The following is a 27215-nucleotide window of genomic DNA, read 5'->3' as shown; positions in this document are numbered from 1 at the left end:
AATCCAGATTTGAAGAGTAACTTGTTTGAAAGTTGATGCCACTTAAAACAACCACCCCCAATCTTTCTTGATATTCTTAGTATGACAGACTATTTTTGTGCAAGACTTTTAATTTAATCACTATCTAAAATAATATTTCCTATAACGGAATTTTCTGGCAAATGAAGCATTCTAAACAGTTCATATTTTATAGTCTTACTATTAAATGACTACAGTAAACAGGAGCTCAGAATTTGGAAATTTGGCTGTACTGATAGAGTTAATTAAATAAATTGTATTAAAATTTATTAAATATTATTATTTGAAATAATATTAACCTTGCCAGATATTGACACAAAAATTATGCAGATGCCAAAAACGATACCCAGCTTTTTATATCATTGCTTAACAGAGGTTGTTGTACTACTATAAAACAATTGATTTTTTAAAGTCTTTTAAAAAAACGTATTTGTAAAATCTCTTAAACCCTAGATGGAATGGCACAACCAAATTCTGAAATGTCTTGAATTTTCAGACTGTAGCCTCCTGTGAAATGGAACATCCTACAGCGGAACATAACTAAGTTTTCTTAACAAGGAATAACCTTCCATAGGAGTTCAAGTGCCGGTTTTGTTGGAAAAAGTTTACCCACCTATTGCCATCTGTAAGTGGTAGTTAAACTTTCAGCTGATTTACTGGAAAGTTATCTTCAGTGGAATAGTTCAGAAAGCCTGCTGACAAAATGAGCTGAGGCTCAAGTTTTCTTTAAGGCAGAGAAACACAAGACGCTCTTTTGCTGATGTCCATGTCAAAAGTATTTTTCCTGTATTTTTCTTAAAAACGTATCTTCTACCACTGGAGTGCATAACTGGGAGCCAGTCCAACTTCCAGTCCTCCGAGTTAAAAAAGCGGGACGAATGTACGTATCCCTTCTGTGAAGGGAACAAGACACATCTATAAACCATCCTCACCTAAAGCTACCTGGTTTTAGTCATCGCTTCACACAATCAGTTCAACAAACCCCAGAAATGCTCATTCCACAGTGTGTCGGTAGCACAGGTTCGTTGCAGAACGGGAGAACGTACACATGGTCTTGTCTTTGGCTTCTGTAGTGGTTTGTTTGTTACACTCATGGAAAGCACAGGTTATACCTACCCGAGACTGCCAGAGATGTATCGAAATGTCTTCTCCAGGTCTCTGTGAAATGGTTTTGCTGTTTCAGATGTTGAACAACGCAAAACTATTTCCTCCTTTACAACATCAATGAAAATTTCACAGGTCAACTTAGTTCTTGTGAAGTCTCAAAAAGTAGGTACTTATATATTTATTAGGTAAAATCAAACTCATTGCTCTAATTAAGTTTTGTTCTCATCACACTTAGGTTCTCCTCAGTAAACTGTTATCTCCACGGGGTTTGGGTTGTGCAGCTGGCTGTTGTGCTGCACACTCACCAACATGCTGTACTTTACCAAGCCCATTACAAATTTTAACAAACTGGTTTTTAGTATTCAAATGACTTTTTCTTCAAAGCCAAAACAAGGCTGTAGCTGCAAGGCAAGCTCTTTCACATTTAAATAGTAAGTGTCCAAATATCTTGGCTATTGTTTACTCTCAATACCTAGTTCTAGATTAACTTTTTAATATGCAAAGGGGATCTCTATTCAAGTAAGTACAAAGGGATGAAAAATGCAAGTAATTCATAGGCCTAGTTATTCCAGGATGCAGAACAAGCAAATCACTACAATCCTATTTATAAATTACTATTTAGTATTCTAGAACACTAAAGGCAAATTCCGGCAAAGGCAGTTTCGTAGGATTTTCAATATGCTTGAAAAGATCTGTGTATTTGGTAAGAAAATATTGTACAGACATGTCCCAGCAGAGCTCTGGAGCGCTTTGGGAGAAGAAAACAAAAAAATAAACAAACAAACAAAAAGGGAACCAGTGTAGCAAGGTAGGATTTGCCACACAAGAATGTACCACTTGCATGTAATAAAGCAAATATTTACATTAAGCACAATACAGCAATTTATTTAGATGCTTAAATGAAGAATACAAAGGGAAATAAAGATCACAAAATTATACATACTACAACAGTGTGTCATATATTAGATGGTATAAATGAATACAACACCTTGTTGGTGTTAACTAAAGATAAAACTAAATATCCAAAACACAGCACTTTTGTTTCAGTGTGCTGCTTCAACACAATACACTTTTATACAGATCTAAAAGGTGTCAAAATTAGTAGCTGCAAACTTGTTTCTTGCATGTGATTTTTCTTTTTTAGCTTAAAAGATTTCAGAAAATGGCTCTGAAATACGTTTGTCATCAGTTGTAATGTCAAGGATATTCAGAACAAGAAAATTCTATAATACAATAGAGTCCAGATATAATTTTTAATGTTGCTGGCCTCTGTTTTGAGATTGTACAAGGTTATGTGCAAAAACTAAGTTTGTCAAAATTCATACTATAGCAGTTTCAAGCTTTTGCTAGGTAAACTAGATACAGCATTTATTACACAGCAGGGCAACACTAAAAAAGAGAAACAAATCTATGATGGGTACACAAGAACAATTTCATAAGCTTCACTTGAATAGGTCTAAAAGACTGTACAAATATACATTTCAACTATTCAGAATGATACATGAAAAAATCAATTTCCCCATAGTCTACTATACACGTTGAACTGGTAGCTTGTATGGTTGGCCCTACACTACCATGTGAAAAAGGGTAATGTTTAAAAAGACATACAACTGAACATGTACAAGAGTGAAATAAATGTCGAAAATGCAGATAAAATAAACCTCTGCTTTTCTCCATGTGCATTCTGGAGCCACCAGCTTATCTGTTTTCACATTAAGTTACTGTGCTCATCCCAGCAGGTATTCTCAAGCATGACTGGCCAAGAGCATCCTTAAATAACCACTGGAACAACAGTGGCCACAGCCACCCCAGCCCATGACCTAGCACTCGAAAGGCAGTACCAGTTAGAAGTGAAGCTCCGCAGTCGTACTGAAATGAAAGGGTTTGGACAGTTGTCGATCAGATCGTAATTACTGACACTTCTGAGTGGAGCAGCTCACGCTTGCTGGCTGCTCAGCTCCACGCCAGTTAAGCTGCTGTGCATCGGTTCTGCTACGCTGTCAGGCACGCTGTCGAACTGATCTCCATCCTCACTGTCGATTGTGCTATTCTGCCATTCCATCTGCTGACTTGACAAGCTCTCCTCAATCTCTGATGCGTTTTTCCACTGCGGTTGGTCCTTAGACCAAAACTCTTCCACTTTTCCATAGGAACGATTCTTCCACTTTGACTGTTCTTCGTCACTTTCAGATGCGCCTCCTTTTGTCTCAGCGGTGGGTTTACTGCTACCAGCATCTTCACTTTGGGAGGATTCATCTGTCCACACTTCTGGTTTTACTTCTAATGTATTATCTTCAAAGTCAGAAACCTGCTGAGAACCAGGCCCGCTTTCAGACTGTGAAGCTCCATCTTTCCATTCAACAGCATCATCTTGATCATCCTGATCACCTTCGCTATCGGAAACATCGCCTACCAGTTTTGTTGGTTCTTCAGCAGAAATCTCTTCGTATTTCGAGCTTTCCTCTTGTTTTTGATCAGACTTCTCTGGAGACTGTAATGTATTTTCTTCAACGATTTCCTTGGATATGCTGTCCTCCGTGTTCTCCACTATGCTATCGGAAGATGTTTTCCCACCAAGGTCAGAAATATGCTGACCGAGTGGACTACCGCTTTCATTGTATTCCTCTTCTGTATTTTCATAGCTGTCTGAGGAACTTTCATTGTCTTTTTCTAAGTTTATTTTTTTGTCAACAGTCTTACTAACATTGACTCTGGAATTCTTTTCATCGTGGTTTTCAAACAGCCATTCAGCATCAAAATCCATTTCATGTTTAACCTTGTTTAACTCTTTCATATTGAAACCAAGCAGCACACCAGGTTTGTATTTTTCACAATCTCTAACGCATTTCTTCCTTTTGTTACTAAAATGAGACGCAATATCAGATTTCCATAGCCACAAACTGGCAGCCAGCTTTTCAATCTCTCTCCTAGTGGGATATGGTTGCTTATTAAAATACTTTGTAAGAAATGTTTTCCTGGCTTCATAGGAATCATCTTCATGACCCTTGGGGTCCAGTGCTAGAACAACAGGTTCTTCAGGCTTCTCCTCAAAGGCAGAGGGGGAGTCATCGTCGTCCATCTTCCTTTTCTTCATGAGTGAGAACTCCATGTGTTCGTACGTACGCTTTACTGGTGCCATGGCTGGAGCCTGACCTAGCCGAGATGAAGACGTACCTTTGTCCTGGCCATTCTGAGTCTTCCCAACCCCTCTGCAGTGAACAAGGTGCAGCGTTATGGTTGAGGCAGTCATGTTACTTGTATACACCCCGAGGCAGTGGATGCATTTGTAGGTCAGCTTCTTCTCAACCGGATGAACTGTCTGAATTACTTGATGCCTCTCCCGTAGATGATGGGCAAGGGCATCAGAGATGGGTCCTTTTAGGATCGAAAAGCACAGAGGACAGAGAGTCTTCCCCACATCTTTTTTGTAGGGAACTGCTGCTTGGGGAGAACTTTTTACAGGTACATCGGACTTCTCCTGGATTTTCGGCTGTGGTTTCGGCGGAACTGGGGGAGTATTCTGAGCATGGTAAGCTACAGATTCAGCAGTTTTTTCTCAGGTTGTAGGTGGTTACAAGAAGATGTATATTCGTGTGACTACCCTGCTGCAATGTCAAATCAAACGTTAGAGTGGAGTCAGTTTTAGGTCCCATTTCTTCATCAACATGAACCATTCGCATATGAGCAGCCATCTTTTCAACGTCATTGAAGGTTGAACGGCAATACGGACAAGACAGACCATGTATTAACATATGATTAAGCAATGTATCAGTGGGTAAATAGCGATTACAGTATAGACATTTGCTAGTGAAATTGTGTATTTTCATTATATAGTTAGCTACTGCAGGCACCTTTTCAGCCTTGTGCTCCTTTTCAAAGTGGACACTATACACATTTTCAGGAAACAGCTCATTACAGATTGTACAGATTTTCCACTTCTGTGTGGACGACGTATTGACAGCAGTAGGACCTGTAGCAGCCACAGGAGATTTTGAGCCAGACTGACCTAATACTCTTGAAGCTGCCTGTGACTGAGATAATGACGTCTGTTTCAACTGAGCTGATGAAAGAGAAGACGAATTGGCAGACTGAAGAGAGTATCTTGCTGAGGCCTGTGATCTCTGTTCCCCTCCAAGAGTATAAGGCCTTCCATTGCCACTCGCTGAAAACTGTTTCATTGTTTGCGATTGCTGTGAAATAGAAACTGGTGCGTTACCGCTTAAGTTTAGCCGTCCCCCTGGCTGACCAACGTAACTGGGTGGTACCGATTTGACTCCGTAACTGTTTTGTTGTAGGTGAACGTTTGACATCATATTCACTCCTGCGGAATTTAACGTAGGCTTTGGTATAGTGAGTCTGTTCATCATCTGCTGTGACGAAAGAGACCGAACACTTCCAGGGGAAAGGGCACCCATCCTCTGAGGGAGGCCCATGGCCTTCTTATCCTGTGGTTTTGGAGCTATTAGCATCAAAGGTTTAGATCTCGGAACCACTACATTAGTGTGCCCTATCATTGCTGTTACCTGATATCCTATACGTTCATGGTCTTCGATAACATGCTGCACTAAAGCTTCGTAAGATTTCGGCATAAAAAGGCATCGTTTGCAGTGAATACTACCCTCCTCTCGGGTACTGGAACTTAACGGAACTGCACCATTGAGTGACTTCTCACCTCCCTTTGCTACATAAGGAGCAGCAACATGCTGAAAATGTTCCCTGTAAATGTGCTTTCTAACTATTTCATACAGAGGATCTCGGTAAGTGCACTTCTTACAGTAATAAACAGCTTGTTCTACACTGTCAGCCTGCTTAGGTTTAAGGCTATCATGTTTGTTTTTATCTTTAAAAGTGCTGATGCCTCCACTCGGTGTATTGGCATTTGGAGCATGAAATATTTTAATGTGCGTTTCCAAAGTCTTTTTGTCCGCATTGAAAGTACAGTAAGGACAATTAAGGAGAATCCTATTTTCAAAGTCTTCACTATGAACATTCCGGAAGTGGCTTTTGTACGCTGAAAAGAACTTTGAGGAAAATGGACAGGCGCTGCAGCAAAAGGGCTTTGTCCGATAGTCCTTAAAACAAAGAACAAAGCAGAAACTAAATATCAAAACCAGTTTTTAAAAAAACAACATCCACGATCTTCTCTAAACAAAAATGTTTCTAAGTAATAGTCTCAAGACCCACTGCCACAGTCTTAAACTTTTAGATTAATTTCTTCTCTCCAATTTTTGGCCTGCAGATCAGGCACCTAAGAAGTTTATCATCTGGTCATACAGGATGTGGTGAGTGCCAATTTCGAGGACCCTCAAGAATTTAACCATAAACTCAGCATGCAAAGCTAAATTGAACGTGTCTTTCTCCACCAATCACAAAAAAAAAAAAAAAAAGGTGTAATTCCCTGAGCTGCATGAAGAACTTTACCATAAGCTCATTTCCTGGGGGAAAAGGCAGGCATGATTGTTGGAGCAGAACGAGACTGCATCCAGAGAACGAGCTACTTCCCATCAGAATCCGCCAAACGTTTATAGATATGACTTTAGGTATCTCAGTGTCTTAATCTGTTACAAACTTTAATATTAAAGCCACTAAGCTTTTTCCTTCTGATCAAAACACAAACCTGATCTTTAAACCTATCTTGAATCAGAATAAAAGGTATTTCAAAATTCCACACTTGCAGTTTCCCTGCACCCTTTATCTCTGTTATATTTAACATTTTGCCAACACAGTTCTCGTCAACTGTTGTAACAGAAACTGAAGTTATGTCAGCCATAGAGTTAGCCACAAGCAATCTGGCATTCCAGATAAGACATGAAATTCAAATAGTTACAAGCATTCATCATGAGTGTCAAAACAAGTCTTGTGCATCAAGCTACACAGAGATCATTCGAAGTAGCCGGAGAGCTGTACTCTCCCTCTGCATAAGTAGGAATATATGCTTCTGTCCACCGTCTGAAGGCTCACATATCTGGCAGGCTGGAGACAAGATACAACAAAACAAACTAAAAAGCTGTCTCCTTCTAGAGTACAATTCCTATTCTGGAATTAGCTAGAAGAAAGGACAGTGTCAGTATATTTTATGGAACACAGTAATAAAGGGACAGGTTTGGATTACCACCACACTAGGTATCCATCATAATACAGGCTCCCTTCTCCTCTAAGAGCAGTACCTGATCTCTCAGATGCTGAAAGAGGGCTTATTTTGTAGAGAGATTTCTCACCTTCCCACTGGTCTATTAGCACTGGTATGACTATGTTGTACCCTCCAGACAGGCTACTGCAGCCTTGCAGGACTTGCCTTCAATGTCTTTTATCGGAATCAAGTGTTTTCTCCCTCTATTTCTAGCTCAATTCGTATCTCCTTTTTTACTGGCTCAGAAACACCTAAAAGTAAGACTTCAGTGCTGTATAGAACTACATATACCTAAACCAAATCTCAGACATGGGTTATGAGAATCTTCAGATGTGGCACACAGCTACTGGAGCTACAGCAATAGTGGAGAAAGCAGCAGTTAGATGCGTTCCTTTAAAGTTTTTCTGAAATATTGAGAACAGCTTATGAAATATTTAAGGAAAGGTAAAGCACTTATAACAAACTCTATAAAACTGTTGATCTTTTCGCCAGGATGGTGAAATTGTGATAAGCTTGAAATAAAACAGACTCTTAATATGCAGCTGTCAAAGGCTCAGTAAGATTTCTTGACCAATCACTTCTCCAGTATTTGCCTAGCCAGACTACTGAGATAAACACCAGTATTAGTTAAACAAGAAAAAAAAAACAACCAAAAGCACAGGTTTTTGCTGTGCCTTAAACTGAGAAATTAAGATCAATGGGTAAATCTACAGGAAAACCTCTTGATGTATTTGTGAAATGCCCTTGAGTATGAACCATCTTCAGAATCGGATGTGTTAACATCAGCTATTACCAACCTGATTTTTTGTAAGCGATGGGTCCCACAATCCTACATCTTCCCATGTAGTGTTTTTCAAATAAAAGTCATTAGGTTCAAACTGCTTAAAATCCTGGAGAAGGGGAAGATGGGGAGAGAGTACAGAGAATCAAAACCAAAGACCAACTGCTCCCTTAAGCAACTCTTGTAAGCATCCATGCAGTCCTCAGGTGCTCCTGGCCCAGAGGAGATGTTATTAGCTGAAGAAGTGTGAGTATTGAAGATGCACCTCTTTGGCGGAGAAGAGTTGTAAGTAGTCTCAGTATCGTAAAACACCTGAAGAACTATTTTCAGTACTCATCCTCCTGATTAACCCAAGACTGTAATTACATACTCACTCCATTTTCAAAAGCACGAAGAAGAGTATTCCTGGGCTTCTACTAAACATTTAAGATCATACGGATGCTTTACCATACCTCTAATGTTTGGGCTTTTGGAGTTTGGGAGTTTTTGTGTTTTGTTTTGGTGCTTTTTTTGGGGGGGGGAAGATGTGTGTTATTGGTTGGTTGGTTGGTTTTAGGTTCTTCTTTGTATTAGTTGAATTTCATACCAGAATTTAGACAAAAGTTTTAAAAGTCTGACTACAAGGAGCCCAATTTCTGCTAGAAAAATAACCTTATGAAGTAGTTTAGCATTTCATCTTAGGCATGTAAGTCAGCAGCACATAAGGACTGAAAAATAGTATTTCCACTGAAGTGAATACTAAAAGTCACATTGTTCCAGTTCAGAATTTTAACCTTAAAAATTGTACTTGCTCCACAAATTTTCCATGCGGGAAGGACTGGCATTTCTTTCTTTTACACATTTCACTTAAATGCCCTTTAAAGAGACACTAATAGAAAAGCCAAAGCAAACAGGTCATAATCTGATGAGTACTCCAATGAGTTAAAGTTTGTGAACTGACACCACAGAAGTTAGTGTTCAGGAGAGAAAGCTGCACTTCTGAGATGAGTTACGAAGCTTGTCCAGAAGGGCAGTGCAAATCCCCTACCCTTCTAGGAACTAACACAGGTACAGGGGTGATTTTTTAACTTGATGACCTACTGTCAGCACTGACAAACACTTCATGAAAACCTCAGAACCATCTTCTGTCCCTCAAGAACATCCTGTACACCCCGAGTTCTGGCTTCATTCCTACATGTTCAGTTAGCAAGTGCTATTTTTAAGAATCCAACATAAACAGGTGACAATGTACCTTAAATACATAGCAAGTCGGTCACGTGTAGCCTGAAGTGTATCTTGTCTCCACTAAACTTACTAAAAAGTGTTTGCAGGTACATTTTATCAAGTTATTTCTTAAGTCTTACTTTGTATAGAACTTAAAAAGCAATGCAGGGGTAGCAACGCCTGTCCAAGGCTCAAGTGGAATCCCAGAATCATTCTCAGAAGTTAATGCGAACAGAGGAGTGTAGTGTGGGAACAGGACACAGGGATTCCTTCAAAATTCACGGTAAAAATTTAACATTTTGTGAAACAGAACTAAAAAAAACCCCAAAATAAAGATCATATACCAAAGGCCTTACAGTCCCAGTAACCATGGAGCATTTTAATTCTAACTCCAACACTTGGGAGGTATCATACTTACTTCTATATGTTCTTTACAGTATTCCAAACCAATGTCACTAAGTATTTTTTTCACAGTTTTCCGGGCCTTTCGTAAACTGCCAAGGTTGTTGACAGGAAGTTGGAACATAGTTTCTATTGAAAAAGAAAGTAAGAGAAAAGGTTTAAGTCAAATGTGATTTTTCTGATAGAGTGTTGCACTTTTAATTAATAGTTATTTTCTGGCTCATTTTACCCATGTAACTCGGTATCAGAGCTGTACCATTAACTAAGAAACTACCACATTTTCTGTCTGATGTGTTCTTAAATGAGGCTGGCTATAAAGCTACATATTGACAGACCGAAAAAGCAACAAACAGATGTAACAACTATTGTAGGAGTAACCAGCTGCTTCTGGAAATACCTGTGTCTTTTTTAAAAAAAAAAGTGTGTGTATTTGCACGAAATTTACCCTCTATGCTGAAATACTTAAAAACTCAATTTATGTTTTGTGCATATGTGTCCTAATGGATTTAAAAATTGTTAAGTTGAGCTTCAAGGTTTGTGTCAGTCTCGGAATAGATTTAATAGTATCTCTTCAGTGAGAAAAATGCTTCTTGCGTTCGACTGAAGGTAGGATAAGAAGTTAACAGTTTCCCCCATTTACTGTATTTGTAGCTTTAAATGACTGACAAGCTGTTTACCATACGTTCTGTTTTTAATAAAGATGGGACCTGAACACTTGGTTAGAGCCCTTCAGAGCTGTAAGTCCCTGACAGGCGGACAAGGGATGGCTTAACACACCTCCAAGCCCAGCTGCACATTTTCAGCCTACAGGACAACTGTCCCTTTCAGTTGCCCACACCCAGATAACCAACTCAAACTGTTAGTAACTGAGACTATCCAGTTATAAGAAGGTCCAAAATTTTAAGATACATGGATTCCAAGATTCAACTATTACCTCCAAGATTTCTTCCAAACACTAATAACTAGTCTTATTTTGTGCTCACAGGAGTTCTCAGCCTGCATGTGGCTATGGGCACGGTGAGCGTTTGCTCAGCTACAGGACCATCACCAACAAGTCACCTGCACTTTCAGAAGGTGCAGAATGGTAGAAGCCCCTGGCAACAGTAATTTTGGAAGTGAGAAGGGGTGGAGCCAGCCATAAAAAAAGGTAGGCTATTCTCTAAAGAAAAGGGGAGGAAACTTCTTAAATAGCAAGAAAGCGACAGTTGTTATCCTGTTCCTTGGGCTTTATCGCCCCAGAAGATAAAAGCTGCATTTCTGATCGTCAATATTTCTGTGGGCTAATTCAGAAACATTGCTTTGTTTGGGCAGTAAAGGTTTGATTAATATCAACAAATTAATTCACTGTGCCGCCAAAGACTACCTACGTCACTTAAAACAGACTTTGTCAGAAGCTTGAAAGTACTGTTTAACATTTTCAAGCAGAAGCCTAGAATGCAGAGTTAACAGGAGTTTGCAGCCATTAAATATTTAAGTTAAACAAAAATTCTCCCATTTTATCATGAGACCAAGGGCAATTGCTAAGCCACAAAGAGCTTACCAAGAATTTTTCTCAAAGTACGAAGGATATGAGTTGTGACTGGAGCAACTGAGTGTGTCTGCTCAAAACCAACCCTTCTATATGCACTATCATGCACATGCATATTCCTCAAAGGATTACTTGTCTCTTTACACATTGGCCTTTTCATTTTCATACTCCTAGCAGCTTTTACTAGGTAATGCTTTAAGACAGTCGCTAACAATTTAGTCTTCCATGATTCCCAACACCATCACCGTTTAGTGTCAGAAATAAACAAAATGGAAAACTTCTGCTTGTAGCAGTGCTAATGCAAACCCATCAGTTTCACCGTCTGCAGCAGTGTTGCTGGGCTCTAGTCTCTTCAAATTCGACAAATTCAGAAATAGGTCCTGAGTAAGTGCAGAAAGTTATCATGACATTTAGGATTTATATCACAACTATAAATTAGAACTAAGTGGGGATAAGACTGAGTTTTTACGAAGATCTACGGGAAAATTTTCAGAAGTACCGAAGCAACTCTGATCATTAAGGATTTTGGTACTTGTATCAGGCTGACTGCTGTTACAGGTTTCCAGAAGCAAATTCCATGTCATTTTAACACTCCCAAACCAAAGTTTAGAGCTCGTCTGTAAGTCTCAGAAATTCCTAATAACTCAGTTATAGTATTTGCAGTAATGAAGTTACCTAGACACGTCATTCAAAGTGACTAATTATAATAATTTTCAAACAACATAGGCCAGGAAAAGAAGTATTTCAATGTTCTGCATTAACTTCCTCCAAGTAACACTTGTTAAAAAGAATTTAGTATAATCAAAACCATCTTGATTTCTTCATGTACAAAACTCTAAATGCAAGTATGGTAATTTATGTGACTGTAGAGGTGTTTCAGCTAATTCTAGTCTCAGTGAAAAGGACTAGAATTGGAAAAAAAATTAGAACTAAGTTCATATGACAAGTAGCTATGTTCTATGTCTTATCAAGCACCTTTCATTTTAGGGAATCTCAACTCCATTTCAGAACTACAAAGAATTAACATTCTAGTGAAATACCTTAGCAGTAGATTCACTCACAAGTCTCATAATATGAACCCTACTCAAGCTATGAGGAGCTCTGCTACAGGCGTTCTTTGCTATCTCAGAGAAGAAGAGGATTAAATAGATCACAGCAGTAAACTACTCTCCCTTCCCAGTTATTCCTTCTAAAGCCTCAAATAACTTTGTATGGGAAATCATGAACTGCCTTTTTTTTTCCCCACACTGTATCCATTCTCATCTGTATTCTTTTATAATCAAATATTTCATCTGTGACAATATCCAGGCCGAAAACATGCCCTCTCTCCATGCGAGAGTAAATGTGGGTGTTCCGATAGCCATGAGTGATTTATGTCATCCTTTCAGAATGCTACTTGCTTCCTCCTAGCAAATTATTTTTAATCCTCATAAAGGATTAATAAATAAGATTTGAATCTGAGTTTCTAACTTCTTGTTGCTTTGAACACTGACTCAGGCAAATCAGTTACTGTATCGAAATCTGCATTCAAGCTTATGGTTCCTTTATCAGACTCCCAGATCAAATTCTGAATTTATCCACGTCCCTTTCCTCTTTCTTATACTAAGAGCTAAAGGCACGCATTGAAATTTAAGAAAAACACTTTCAGCGTACATAAGGCTTTGTAACTGTCCTGTGGATTAGACCTTGATTAAGTAATGACAGAATGTGCCAAGCTCCACCTGTTTTTCTACCCATTGCTGCCCATACTGTGGTGTCAGTTTTACTGTGTAAGCACTTCTGGGTAGAGGCTACATCCTGCTATTTGTACTATTACTTCACATGCTTTTGGATGAAGCAGAATAAAAATAATACCATTTATAGCAAAGTATAAGCATATAAATGGTGGAAAAGCTTTTGAAAATAGCAACATATTTACCTTGCAAACAGGGATTTGTATTGAGAAATTGTTGTATCAAAAAAAGACCACAAAGAGTATATTTACATATTTCAGGAAAATATTGAAATTAGTTTAGTTACTTCATCAAACAGACCTAAAATCTCCTTGACTTAAAAATATTTGAAGATTGCAATTTTGCTTTGACAACATCTAATATAGCTTAGAGTTGACCTAGGTCCATTTTAAAGACATAAATAGTAACTGAAAATATTTAACAGGGCAGATGATCAATGATGCCAATTTTGTGAAGCATTAGTAAAAATTGAAAATATGGCTCTGAACACTAAGTTACAATAAGGTAACACAAGTTTGCTTTTCAAAGCACAGCATAATATTTTTTTTTTAAACTCAAGAACACATATTTATTAGAAGTTTTTGCTACTGCAGTTCACAAAGCTAAAGTGAAAAATATTAATGTAGCCAAAAAATTAATCATGGCTCCACTAATCCCTTCTCTCTAAAGGCAGCTGAGTAAGTGTTGCTCTCACTGTTATTGCAATGGCTCAGCCATGCTTTCAGTAGCTTCTTCATAACTACCTGCATGCTCAATTTTTTCATCAAAAATTATATGCAGCAGCACAGTCAAGGATGTTCAGGATTTGAATAAATATTTTCAAGCTAACTTCAAATCCAAGAAGACAATGGCTTAATAATTTTATTCCAGAATAGCCCAAGTTACTAATATCAACTGTAGAAACATCACTGTGTGAAAACATTACATCTTCAAGCTTCTAGCAAGCCATGATGTTTTATTCAAAACTGCATTCTCCACTTAAAGAATATTCTCATTTGGCTTGTGACAAAGCAAGAGTCAGTACAGAGTTGTTCTTTAGGCCATAATCACTTGTAAATGTGAAAGTCAGCCACAAGTCTCAAAATAATGCTTATTATCAAACAGCTTCTTTTCGTACAGAATACCACTGACAGCTTCTTCACCAAAAGAAGCAAATGCTTTCCCTTTATTACTGTGCTTAATACACTTAGCTGTACCAAAAATACCACTATACAAACTCAAGTGATAAAGAAAGCAAATTATTTAGGACTGCCTGAGAATGAGATCTTTATTGTATCTGCCCTTTTGCCTGTCTCAAAGTCATGTCTTAAAGACAATAATTTATCAAGATCTTCCTATCACAATGCATTGTAACAGAGGATATAATTAAACCTTCACATCTGAAAACTGAAGATCAACCTTCCTTTGATAATTCTGCTTGACAGCTGAATCCAACTCATCTAATCTTAAAAAACCTCATCCTTCAGCAAATACACTTCATTTTATTTAGGAAGTTTCACGACCATTTAATCATAATTAGCAGAGAGTCAGATACAGTCCAATATTATTATGGTTTGTGACTACAGAAAGAGCTTTTAGCATCTCCATTCATTTCTATTTATAGCGAGTAAGTCTAATTGTAATTGCAATATACACAACACACTGCTGGCACATCCTTTAGTGTGGCCATTAAACGAGCTGGGATTAAGAAGTGTCTCAAATCATCATTTGGACATTAATGTTACTCTTGAAATGAGGTATCCTTCATCTGACCAAAAGGTGATGTTTAAGAGACGACACCTGGAACATCTTCACTCTCAGGACCCCTTCTTACTGCTCTGAAGCAAGTAATTATTTTAGCAGATTGCAATACTGAGGAATGCAGCATCCAGTACTGACAGAACCCACTAGTGCCTTCATCTACCGCTCCATCCAGCACCCCACAGCGAAGGATGCCCAGAATAACGGGTCAGAGATCAACTGATCCTTCTGTAAAATACTTTAATGCTGTTTCTCCTGGTTTTCTACTGAAATGCCAGAAGTGAACCCTCTTAAAGACACAGCACTTCAGTGAAGACAAATGGAAGCACAAGCAGCTCAAGTTTTACACATCAGTTACCAGTTCATGATGGTTAAAGTGCTACTTTCCTAATATTATAGTCTCAATATAGAACTTCTCTCTGAGATTTCAAAGTAGCTTTCAAAAGAAGCTCAGCATCATTTTTTTATTAAATAAAGGAATAATTATTTTATCCTGAGATTATACTATTCAATCCATAACAATTCCAGTCCAGGATTCTAGTTAGCAGGACATCCTGTATTTCCATGTATTCTATTTTATAGTTAGCCAAGGCATAACTAATGTTTATTATTTTTCTATATGGTTCTACACTATCCTATCTACTCCTGCACAAGTCCTGAATATTTCTTACTGGGAACCTTTTGCTCTATATTTACACAGTACCTAGCATAAAGGTCTAGCCCACAGCCTGGTACTGATTCCTAGAATAATTCAGTTGCCAAATGTAAACAGAAAAAGCAAACTATAAAAGAAAACATCATTACTAAATTAGAAACACTGTACTTCAGTTTTCACAGTCACATTTTGGAGATGCAAAGACCTATTTTCCAGAAGCTTCCTGCGGTGCTATTTCACTGCTCTGGGTAACAGTCACTATGCAAAGCATGAACAAAAAGCTAAGACAAATTTCCTAGCTAGTGCACACATGTTAACAAAAAGGCTTGAATGAAGTACTCTCAGATCTTCATCCAAAAATCTCCAGGTGGGGCAGAAGGGAGGGTTTTGTGAAAAAGCAAGGAGTATTTGCAAGGTAAGCAGAGGAATGACAAGAGACTTCAGAAAACTTGATAACCACATACACGGCATTGCACCTCGGAGAACTGAATCACTTCTTTGGCTTTTAACAGGCTGTGAGTGTCCCAGGAAGGGAGACTTTAATCTCCAGTGCAGTTCTGGTATGTGGATCTTATATCCTCAAAATTAGGGCATAAAATAACTACAAAGACTACTGAAGTTTAAGAAGTCTACAGGAGCCACCAGTTCATTTCACTCAGTAGAATCACATCCTGAAATGGGAATGGGCCAGGACATAATATAGGCTCATTGATTTAAATTAATAATTATGCCCAAGTTTTAGGAAGCATCTAAAATTGTAGGCCAAAAGAGGCAACCACAATGGGCCTCACTTGTTTAAAATCAAAGGCTTCTTCAGGGTCTTCAAAGAACTCTGGTTCACTGCTGTAATAAAAAAGGGACCTTGCGTTGCAGCAAAAGGCCTTTTCTCTTTTTCTAATCTTGGTAACCATAGCTGGTAAAAAAAAATACCAGTAGGGGAAAAAATGGGACATCTTGAAATGCTCTCAGGAGCACTAGCATAAACAGTCTCCATGAAAAAAATAATTTCTGCTTAATTTTGGGAACTTAACAGTGCAAATACCCTAAAACATAGGAGAGTAAGACTTATTTTTTATGGCATGACAAAAAAGCAGAAAGGAAACAAGGTGTAGCCCACAAAAATTAACAACTGCATAGTCACAGAGAAGTTTTGACAAACCCTGAATTCTTCAACATATTGCTTTCTTTAAAAAACAGATTTTAGCAGTTAGACAGCCTTGCAGTGACTTCCAACTCCAAATTATATCTTCACCAACTTGCTACTCTTACTAACACGTCAAATTCCAGATGGAAACAATTGCAGTCACTGTTCTAAAAACATCCACAACATCAAGTCTGACACATCCTCCTCTTGTGTTACTCTAAGTGATTTTTAAACCACTTTTAACACATAATAAACTATCCTCACAGTACCAGCTTCAAGCACTTGAAGTTAACATGGCCATGCAGTTCAGCCCTTTAACACACCGGTTACCAAGGGACTGGAACTACTTATAATTACTAGGCAATTATTTGGCAAATTAATGTAAAATACACTACTGCATGCCTGTTTCAGAGTTCTATATTGTAATAGTTAACATTTTTGTTATCCTACAATCTTTTCTCAGTGCAAACAGCCCTCCCTTAGGCAGGACATACAGATCTGCAGGCACAACCTGAGCAGTCTGACCTTACAGAAGGTAGGCACCCCGAGAGAGGATAAGGAACGCAAGAGGGAAAAACAGCAAATGCCCCCCATCAGTCAAATTATCAGAGATGATAAAAAAGAAAGCTTCCATCTGTCTTTAGACCCCAAAAGCTGTTTCTCTTTTAACATAACTAAAATCTTAATTCTCCAGTGGGTCTTTTGTGTTTTGGACCTCATCAGAAGAGCTGCCTTTCAGCCTGCTACCTTTGATACCATCAGGTAACAGATGTTGGACTGTTTCAGTTCTGCCAACTTCATCTAGAGGATGAAACAGAGTGTCTTCTAGTGCACGGCTTCAAAGCACCCGAAAGGTAACAAAGCTATTCTGATTCTGGGAAAGATGCAGCAGTTTCACAACACCACAGGCTTTTTCTCTCAACTAAACCCTCGGCATGTTATTTTCATTTCTGAACAACATTATTCAAAGTGCTTATTTCACATGTTTCATGTTTGAGCTTTGTTACAGTACTAACGAGCAGCCAGTATAATGTATTTCTAATGTCACGGTCAGCTGTGATCAGTACGCAGCCACATAGGAGTTAGTTAACTTATTAATTACACAACTCCTCTCTTCATTATTGTGGCTATGTCCTTCCACGCTGCCTCACCATAACCAATCAGTCAAAACAGGGGTGGCCAAAACACTTTTATGGAGTAAAAAAAATAAATAAATTGTAGCTCTTTAATCCTGAAACTAATACATGTTAAATACAGAAAACACAAACGATGCAGACAATTGAATCAGTTCTTCATTTCCAGATAGCTAGTTCTTCACTACTGTTTAGAAGAGTTACTATTCACCAAAGATTAAGTGTGACAGCCTTTTCCTCCCAATGTTGACTTTGAAGACCCTGCAGGCAAAGCAGCCCAGTCTGCCAGGAAGGGCTGCAACATCCCCAGCTGTGTGGACAGGAGCAAACCACCATCCTGTGTGCAAGGCACCGCCCCTTTTACTCTAAGGGCTCAACATGTCTAAATGGGACTAGAAGGAATTCCAAAGGCCTAGACTGTAGCAGTATAAATCCATTCCCTACAACCCATGTTTTAGGGCTACTGGAAAAAAAAAAAACAACACAACAAAAATCCAACCATTTTATAACTTCAGGTTAAAAAAAACCTACAGAAAATGTATTAAAAATGCTACTTTAGAAGGGGTCTTCCTACTGTAAATATCTACTGTTTGTCAGTTATTCAGATTTGATGCCAAGGTGTTGGCTGACTTTATCAAATCAAATATGGTGCCAGCTGACTTGATGCCAACACTCTAGATCTAATGACACAGAAACGTGCATCTCTTGATCTCTTGACTGCTACTTAGAAGCATTCTGTGAAATTTACACTTCCATAAAACTTTTGTTAAATAGCTTACCTTGGAATAAAACCAGGGAAGCAATTACAGCTATTTCTTGGGCAAAAGAAAAATACAGAACATCAGTTTTATCTTCTCTATGGTTTTATCTTCTAACGGTTGACCATTCCTAATGCTCTGATTTACTTGTATTATGAAGACTGAGAAAACCTGACCCTTTTAGTGATGTGAAACACAGAATTAGCAACTGCACTGTTGAAGAAAGCATTAGGCAAAAGCATGTGTGCAAACCAGACAGTATTATAAGCAATGTGCAAACCCAGCCTTTTCTATCCCATTGTGACTTTGAGTTTGTACACATCTATACTCAGATCAATCTTGTCTTATTGAAAAGTTCATGAAAGCAGATTTCCTATAAATATGAAGCAAAAAATATATTTTCTGTTATTTCTGCACATGCTTGTAAAACAGAACTGTTCTCTCTTTTTTTCCCCTCTCCCCCTCATCATCCCTCTGCTGCTTCAAAAGGTCTGTCCTTCTGTTGCTTTCCCCCTCTCCTCCTTTCTTTGCTGATTCTTGGCCTTCTTGGTCCTTACCTCGCTCATTTTCCCTCTTCTCATCTTCCCTGCGCCAATTCATAGCGTCCACATTCTTTCGTCGTTCTCTCTCATCCTGTCTCCACCGCTTCTTGATATCTTTGTCCTTAACTTGCTCATTTTCTCTCCTCTTCTCATCATCCCTGTGCCATTTTATTGTTTCTGCATTTTTCTGCGGCTCCACGCTTCTTTTGAGATAGTCTTGTCGCCTCCTCCTCTTTTTTAACATATCCCTTTCCCTGGCACGAGCCTGCTTTTCTTTCTGGGAAAGAAAAGCTTTACGGGGCATCATGAGCTGCGGGTGTACCTGTAATAATATCGTATCCATGGAATAATATACTATACATGCACTCAGTCAGGAACCAACAACTCTCATTTGGAGCTGAATATTTCAGATACTAAGCCAAGATAAATTACTGCTGCTTCTCTTTCCTTCATAACCTCTGCTAGCTCCGCATTAGATAACGACAGGCAAGTGGCTGTGTTCAGCGCGGGGCACACCACCTCCCTGGCACCTCTGCAGTTGGCACACATCCAACATTGAAAAGTCAACCCCTTAAAATCTCGGGCCTAATAAGAAGTAAGAATTCCCTACGATTTCTTTCCCCTCCTCCCACAGGGTTTTTAGCAGCCTCTTGGCATTGCTGCATCCGAGTGAAGGAACAGGCTGATCGGGGAGTTGTGAAGGAAACTGGTGACTGTTCAAACCACTTTCTACTGTTACTGGAGATCTACATTTAACGAAGCAAAGATGCTTTTTTGTCTTTTCAGACCTCCACCTCCACCAAATTTAGTTGAAAATGGCCAATTTTTGTCTTGGGGGAGAAGGGATTAGGAGACAAGCCACAATCTGAAAAATTGTATAAACTTTGTTTCCTCGGGAACCTGGCCAAAGCATTTAACTGCAGTTAAAGAAATAAGTCCTGACTCATCTACTCAAACTTCCTCCAAGTACGTCCTGTCTTGCTATTCACAACAACAAAGGGAAAAAGAAAGTGAGTATTTAGTTGGAATTTCTGCCGAAAGCATTTCTAAGGAGTGGGGCTTTCAGTTTTATTGTTTTGGGGATTCTTTTGTTTCTTTTTTTTAAAGAGGTGTCAGTGAAGACTACCTTTTAACAAACTTTACTTTTGGTCACTCCTCTGCAATCATCCAACACATTCACATCTTTAAATTCACTGGTGTGAATTCACCTGCAATTTTGAAATAATGGAAAACCAAGCAGACCACAGAAAGAATTTATACTAATAAGCATTAAATACTCTTCAGTACACAATGAGCAACATTCAGAAATGTCAAACTGCAGTTGTGGCCCAGGTTTGTATTTTTATGTTTGTTCGGTTTGAATTTTTGTTTATAAGAGAGTTTTGCAGAGGTCTAATCAAAATGAAAACTGCAGAAAGGACAAAATTACTAGATTAGAAATACTTAAGCAAAGCCTAAAACAAACAAATGTACTTTTAAAATTTAGCTACCTTATGGAAAGCACTTGTTCCCAGCATGCAATACTCCATCTTTTTCCTACAGAAAAAGCAATGTTTCAAACCCTTATTCTAAAAACTGTTCCTTTTCTCTACATAATATACCACCCCCCGCACTTAAACCCACTACTCTAGTCCACTGCCTTTGTTAGGTATGTATCATGATTTTCATTCCAGTAATTCAACCCCAAATTTCTTAATATCCACAATAATACTAAAAGGGAAGGGCTGCAGCAGAGTAAAACAGCATAATAAAAAATAATGCATGCAGTTTGATAACAATTTACTACATAAAAATCAGATTATGCTAAAAATTACTTCATTTTAAAATGTAGGATAGCTCTCTACTAGGCAGCCTAAAAAGTATTAAATATTTCTCAATAACAGTTATCATTACAATCAGAAAGCAATGAGAATTCAGGGTCAACAACATCAGTGCAACCCAGACACTTTAAATCTTTAAAATAGTTTTAATTTCTCTATTGGCTATGTGCCAGTACTACATTACTGTTGTTTACTAGACCAAACTTAACTTACTAACTTTTTAAACATACATTATAATTTTATTATTAACCTCATTTTATCCCAATAACAACAGCATAAATAAAATGTAAAGTAAATCATATTTCATGCAAATGATTATCCTCCTTCCTCCCTCCCTTCCTCCCTCCCCCTACTCCAGGCAAGTACCAACATTTAAAATCTGTCACTTTTCAAAAACTCTTTTAGGAATAATTATTATATTTTCTGTCATTTGTTTAGGTATTTGGGATTTCACCCCCTTTGGCTTCATCTTTTCATCGTTGTCAACTACAGTGTTCCTCTAACCCCTCCCATACATAATCCCAGCCCACGCTGACAGATGGATTTATAGACAAATGACAGAAAACATCCTAATAAAAACCATTTCAGTTGAATTTCCAAAATTAAACATTTCAATTGAGATTTGAATACAAAATGTCAGATTCCAAGGAATAACTTAAAGGAACATCCAACGTAAAATATAGATCTTTGAACTTCCATATCACAGGTCACAGGTTTTCCCCAGTTTCAGCAAAAGAGAGTACTTCAGGCAGTGCAGTCATTTCTCTTGCAGTCAGAATTATCTTTCACTTTTGTCTCTGTTGGTTTTAATAAACCAAAAGAGGGGAAAAAATTTAAGCCAGGAAATGATTTAATATACAGTGAAGCTGCCAGACTGATTGAGCTCAAAGCTTCCCCCCCTGCCATTTTTCTAGAATTCAGGTTGGTGTTCCTTTAAGTTCAAAATGCCCAAATGTCAGAAGTAAACAGTCAGAACTATCCTTGCAACTATTTTTTGCACATACTTCGTCAACTAAAATTCTCAACTCTTCCCAATCTATTCAGTATATATTATGAGGCATTTACCTCCAAAATTAATGGTGCTTGGGCGTCTCAGACTCATTGGACAAGTTTCATGCAAAAGCCTCCAAAAATAATTCTCCTTCCAGAAAGCCCACCTCAGCGATTATATTACACCTACTGTGTGAGGCCAAAGCCCGGACATAGAAGAAGGATCATATCCTGCTGTACAAAACAAAGTGTTAAAAGACAAGAGATGAGAAATGTAATAAGGGCATTCTTGCATTTATAACGTACGTTTCATTGCGAAGGACTCCAGTTATAAACCGCGTTTATGGCAGGTACCTTTAGTGACACAGAGCTACTGGAGAGTGCACTCCAGCAAGTCCACGGTGCCGCAAAAAGTTTTAGCGGGTTTGTGGCTTTAACAACAGATTCCGTTGGGTGGTGGTACCCAAGGAGCATTTTAATGCTCGGATTTCAGCTAAGTTACCCAATTCAGAAAGGCAGCAGGACACAGAGAGGAATGCTCCTATTCACCTTTCGTACAACCTATGACTGAAGTGTTTAGGGTAACGGCAGCATAGCTGCTCCCTGGATAGACCAGGTACGCTTTGTAAAATACCAACAGCACTTCCTCATACAGCTACTTTCTCCTAGAAGGTTCCCGTACACGCACAGTTCCACCTTAAATTACAAAACTATGGGAGATCAGGAGATCACACAGGTGACATGGCTGTCAGCCACAACCCCAGGGACATGCATTCATTTGGGAAGAATTCAGATTAAAACTTTCAGTTACAGTGCTGCTAGCAGAAGGATGTGAAGTAAGCTGTTTTGGGTAACAGCACATAAATGCTGCTTCTGTAGGAAGACTGATACCTCTTCAACTCGCATCACCCACAGACGGAAACTCAGTCTTGAACAGACTGGAAACACAAGACGTAACATTAGTATCATGAAGTCCAAAACAACCAGTTCTGAAATTTATGAAAGTAACATTTGCCGAGTCATTTATAATTACTTTTCCAAGCAGTGAGTTGTTTTTATTTTTTAAATTGTTATATTTTAATCTGTTTATTATTCACACGGAACATCCACAGCTTAAAGTACAGATTGTATTTCTTCTGCAAGTATGGTTTCATAGAATCATAGAATGGCCTAGGGAAGGGACCTTAGAAATCATCTGCTCCAACCTCCCCATCATGGGCAGGGACGCCTCTCAACTAGATCAGGCTACTCAAAGCTCCGTCCAACCTGGCCTTGAACACCTCCAGGGAGGGGGCAGCCACAACATCTCTGGGCAATTTATTCCAAAGGCTTGCCACCCTCGTACTGAAGAACTTCTTCCTAAGATCCAGTCTAAATCTACTCTCCTTCAGCTCAAACCCATTTCCCCTTGTCCTGTCGCTGGACACTCTTGTAAAAAGTCCCTCCTCAGCCTTCCTGTAGGTTCCCTTCAGGTACTGGACGGCAGCTATTAGGTCCTCCCGAAGTCTTCTCTTTTGCAGACTGAACAGTCTCAGCTCCCGCAGCCTGTCCTCATAGCAAAAGATACTAAACTGTTCTAAGAAATTTTAAAAAGCAAATTATTAAAATACTTCACACTGAGGCAAAGCCGAATATCACATGTGCTTCAACAAGACCACTAGCCGTATCTTCAAGCAGGTAAGGATGATGGGCTGTTTTGTTCCATACTGGATTACTTCCCAAATAGAAAGCAGAATTTGTCCCCTTGTATCTCTATCAAGTCCAAATTACCTCTCTCCCACTGAATCGTCACTGCAGAAAGCACACTTCTGGATGAGGAGCGATTAGCCTGGAGAGCAGACCAGTGGCAATTAGTGTGTGAGTCTGAAGATACAAATACTCAGAGCACAGGGAAGTACTTCATCCCATACTGGGCCTCCTGAAGACTGAGTATCATTTTCCTGCATTGTGTTGCTGACAAGAATCACCAAGCATCGGGCATTTTTCTGACTTTATGTAATTCAAAATTCTTTTATTTTAGCCCCTATTTTGCTAGTATTTTAAGCTGAAGTAGCTGATGGTTTAGGTGTAACAGCACCACATAGCAGCACGCATCATAGCTGGCAGCAGCTAAGTGTTCCTGGATCAAATGAAACAATACTGTTAGTTTCTTGATACTGTGCCTTTTACCTCCCTAGTCTAACTGCATTTACAACAAGGTCTACTTTCAACAATTTGTGCAGCTAACTGCACTTAATAGCTTGCTCTAAAAAGCCAGCCATGAAATACATTTGTGAAGGCTGTCAGTGCAACACTGAGTGAAATTTCTTAAATATAAGAAAAATATGGAAAAAAAATTAACCTATGCTTTACAGCAACAGAAAAGCAGCCTCCTCATATATGCAGGTTACATGATGCTATATAGTATGATGGCCATTCTATGATTCTATAACAGTGTGTAATATTCTATATTAACATGTAGACAATGAAGGCATAAGCTGGGACTCTGGGACCTGAGAATTCCAGGACAGCTGAGCAAAGAAGAATGATAGTCAGGAAGTAGAGCTCAAAAACAACCAGGAGCAGAAATATCAGGGAGAACATAGAAGCTGGAAGAACTGAAATCCACTGAAAACTTCCTTGAAAAGGTGAAGAGTTGCAACTAAGTATCTCTCCTCTCTGCAGCGAGTAAATAAAAAGCCTACTCCCAACACATCTCTTGCTGGCTTACATTAAGCACTTCGCTTTCTTCTTCTGGACTCCTTATTTAAGCATTTCTGGCCTAGTTTTCAGAGGGCTGCACATGCACATCTCCTGTGAAGGTAATGAGATTTGCAGTTTAACAGCACATCTGAAATACCAGGCAAGTTAAGAGCTCATTTTTCAGGTTTGCTATAATCCTAGGATGGAGGCTCTTTTATAACAGCACACGTTCTACTCTCATGGCAACATTTTAAGCAGAAAGCATCTCCTCAGCTCAACCATCTGCAATGCCAAGCTTCTGCCCATGTAGCAGGATGGTCTTCTGCTAATTTCTAACAAACACCTCTCAAATCCAACCTGTAATTCTGTGTGCACAGCTGCCACATCAGAATCAGCACTTAAACGCAACCTTAGGCTGGCACATCAGCAAGCACAAGGCCCCAAACCCTTTAACTAATTTCTATATCCAAGGTCCTTCAATTTGTGTCTATATCCAAAACAGGACTATGCACAATAAAAGGATATCAAGTGAACAGAAATCTCAAATCAAATCCTCTGGAAGAAAATGACCTGTTGTGTTAAGACTAAGATTAGAACTGAAGGAAATCAACACATCTTGCTATCTGGTCAAAGCATTGTAAAACTTCTGTAGCACTGTGTACAAGAAACCGCTTCAACTGCCACTCACAGTCAAATAGTCTATTTCTTAATCTGTTAAAAAAAAAATATTTTTTTTTTAAAAAAAAATCACTTCAGAGATTAAGTCGGCTACCTCCAAAAAAATTCAAGTTGTGTGTCAAACAAAAAGGACTGTTTCAATCCACTTCTCTGGACATCCTGTGTAAATATTGCTTTGGGAAAGGAGATAAGTCCATCTAAAACATGGTAGTAAAAAAAAAAACAACCTCAAAAACAAAACCACTTATAATGCTTTGGAGGAAATTCTTAGGCTAAAAACCTTAACATGCTGCTTCAGTGTTTATACGCAATTTTCAGCAAGGGCTTATGAAACTCTGTTTTGTCTCTTTTTTTTGGAGCTTACTGTCTAGCTTCAGCTTGTTGACTCTTGCACTAAGAACAACTCCAACTTCCCATCAGAGGAAAACAGAAGATGGTTCTAGTGAAAGAAATCAGTAAAGCTAATATGTCTTACTCTCCATTTATTTTTTATTTAGAGGTTAAAAATATATCTTCTCCAGTCCAGCAGACAGGGATCTTCTAAGTCATTCACACACTTCTCATTCTTGCTCGATTTCTGGAATTTTCCACTGGTGCCAGAAGCTCCATCTGGTGGGTGTGCACACTAACTGCAAAACTGAAAGGGAATTAACTATTTCCTTATCAAATCTGTTTAGCAGTAGTTCTGTACACTGTGTAATTTCCATGCCCCAACATAAAATACAAAATGGCCAAATTTCAATTGCTCTGGGAACCTCTAGTTTCTGTTCTCTGCTGGGAATTTCTACTGGATTTTCTTATTTTGGTATCATAGGCTGAAGTATGTTAAAGAACCGTGTTAGCTAAATTTTAATTTTTTCTAAAGAATGATCTTCCAAACACATGGGATAAAAAACACATCAATTCTGGCAATCTCTACTGCATTCTGAAAAGCAGTTTTAAATTGCATCCATTCTCTAGGGCATGCTATACTTTGTGGCACAGGAAATTTTAAATTAGAGGCACTAGCAGCTCAAGAAGTAGGCTTACACACCTACTGCCATCTTAAATACTATCTTTTTTGACTGTTGAAGATTTCTATGCATCCACATATGTGCAGTGAAATCAATATGTAATATACATACTCAATACAAGAGCCTCTCTTGTTTAGGACTATTTCTTAAAGATTTCAGTTTGAAATGTAATAAAGCCTGTACATCTTGCTGAAATTTGAAATCGACACTGGAGATCACTGAAGCACGAAGGATATTATTTGCTTACACCATGATATCCACACTTCAGTGATCAAGAAAAAAGGCTGCATGAATATGCTCTACAATTCCAAAATAATCCCCATCTAGATTGTAGCTAAGCATGAGCAATTGCAGAATAAAATGATTTTGCAAATATGCACACGTTTCATGAATTAGCAGTTACCATTTAAACTGAATCAAGAATAATCTTGAAAATGTCAATCCAGAGCTTACAAAAACATTTGTATAATTAAACAAAGCGGCACAGAAGTCTCTAAAACGTGCAGGAACAAAGCATGTAATCAATATACACATGATTTATGGTTGGATTACACTGATTGTGAAACTGCAATCAGATTTGACTGCAAGTGAAAACGGTAGGGCCCGTCTTCTCTGTGTCACGTTTTCCTGACACTGCCACAGCCAGCACAGAGACCTGATCCAACTGACAAGGAGCAGTTTTGAGGCAGCGCAGTTCCTTCACTCACCCAAACAGAAGTGCTAGGGGTGGTACAAGTAAGGTGGCAGGAAGCAAGGCTCACACCGCCCCTTCCAGGGCCAGCACAGCCACAGATATATTTAAACCAATAGTGAAACCGCAGCCCTCAGTGCATCCTGACTAGCAAAATGCATTGCTTGCACGCTGCTCTAAGTGGCAGGACAAATCAACGAAACAAAAGAGACCATACAAATACTTTTACAAGCTCATCCAAACCACTGCCAAATGCATGCCTTCTCAGATAGCAGATATATTGGATATTGAGGGCATCTCACCAACTGGCTAGCATCTGAGTATTTAAAGTGTAAAAATAGTTGGTGAAGTAGGCTGGTGCTGATTGCTTTTCCTTTCTTTGCCTTACCACTTCACACTTGCTATGTACAAATGCTGGCATCACACAATTGGGTAAAGTCTGTAAACAAGAGCTTAAAATCAGTCTT

The 27215-nt window shown here is 38.7% G+C and overlaps 1 protein-coding gene across 1 annotated transcript; it reads right to left on the bottom strand.

Annotated features, from left to right (window-relative positions):
* Positions 1-1983: 1983 nt before the first annotated feature.
* Positions 1984-19181, bottom strand: ADNP (activity-dependent neuroprotector homeobox). The gene is given in 5 exon segments (XM_009874592.1): positions 1984-4679; positions 4681-6197; positions 8053-8145; positions 9658-9770; positions 18890-19181. Coding segments are annotated over 5 exon segments (3633 nt in total). The 3' UTR covers positions 1984-3061.
* Positions 19182-27215: the final 8034 nt, after the last annotated feature.

Source organism: Apaloderma vittatum, unplaced genomic scaffold (genome assembly GCF_000703405.1).
Source record: "Apaloderma vittatum isolate BGI_N311 unplaced genomic scaffold, ASM70340v1 scaffold41608, whole genome shotgun sequence".
Taxonomy (NCBI): Eukaryota; Metazoa; Chordata; class Aves; order Trogoniformes; family Trogonidae; genus Apaloderma; species Apaloderma vittatum.
Note: the sequence above shows the minus strand (reverse complement) of the source record. Positions and strands in the feature narration are given on the sequence as shown.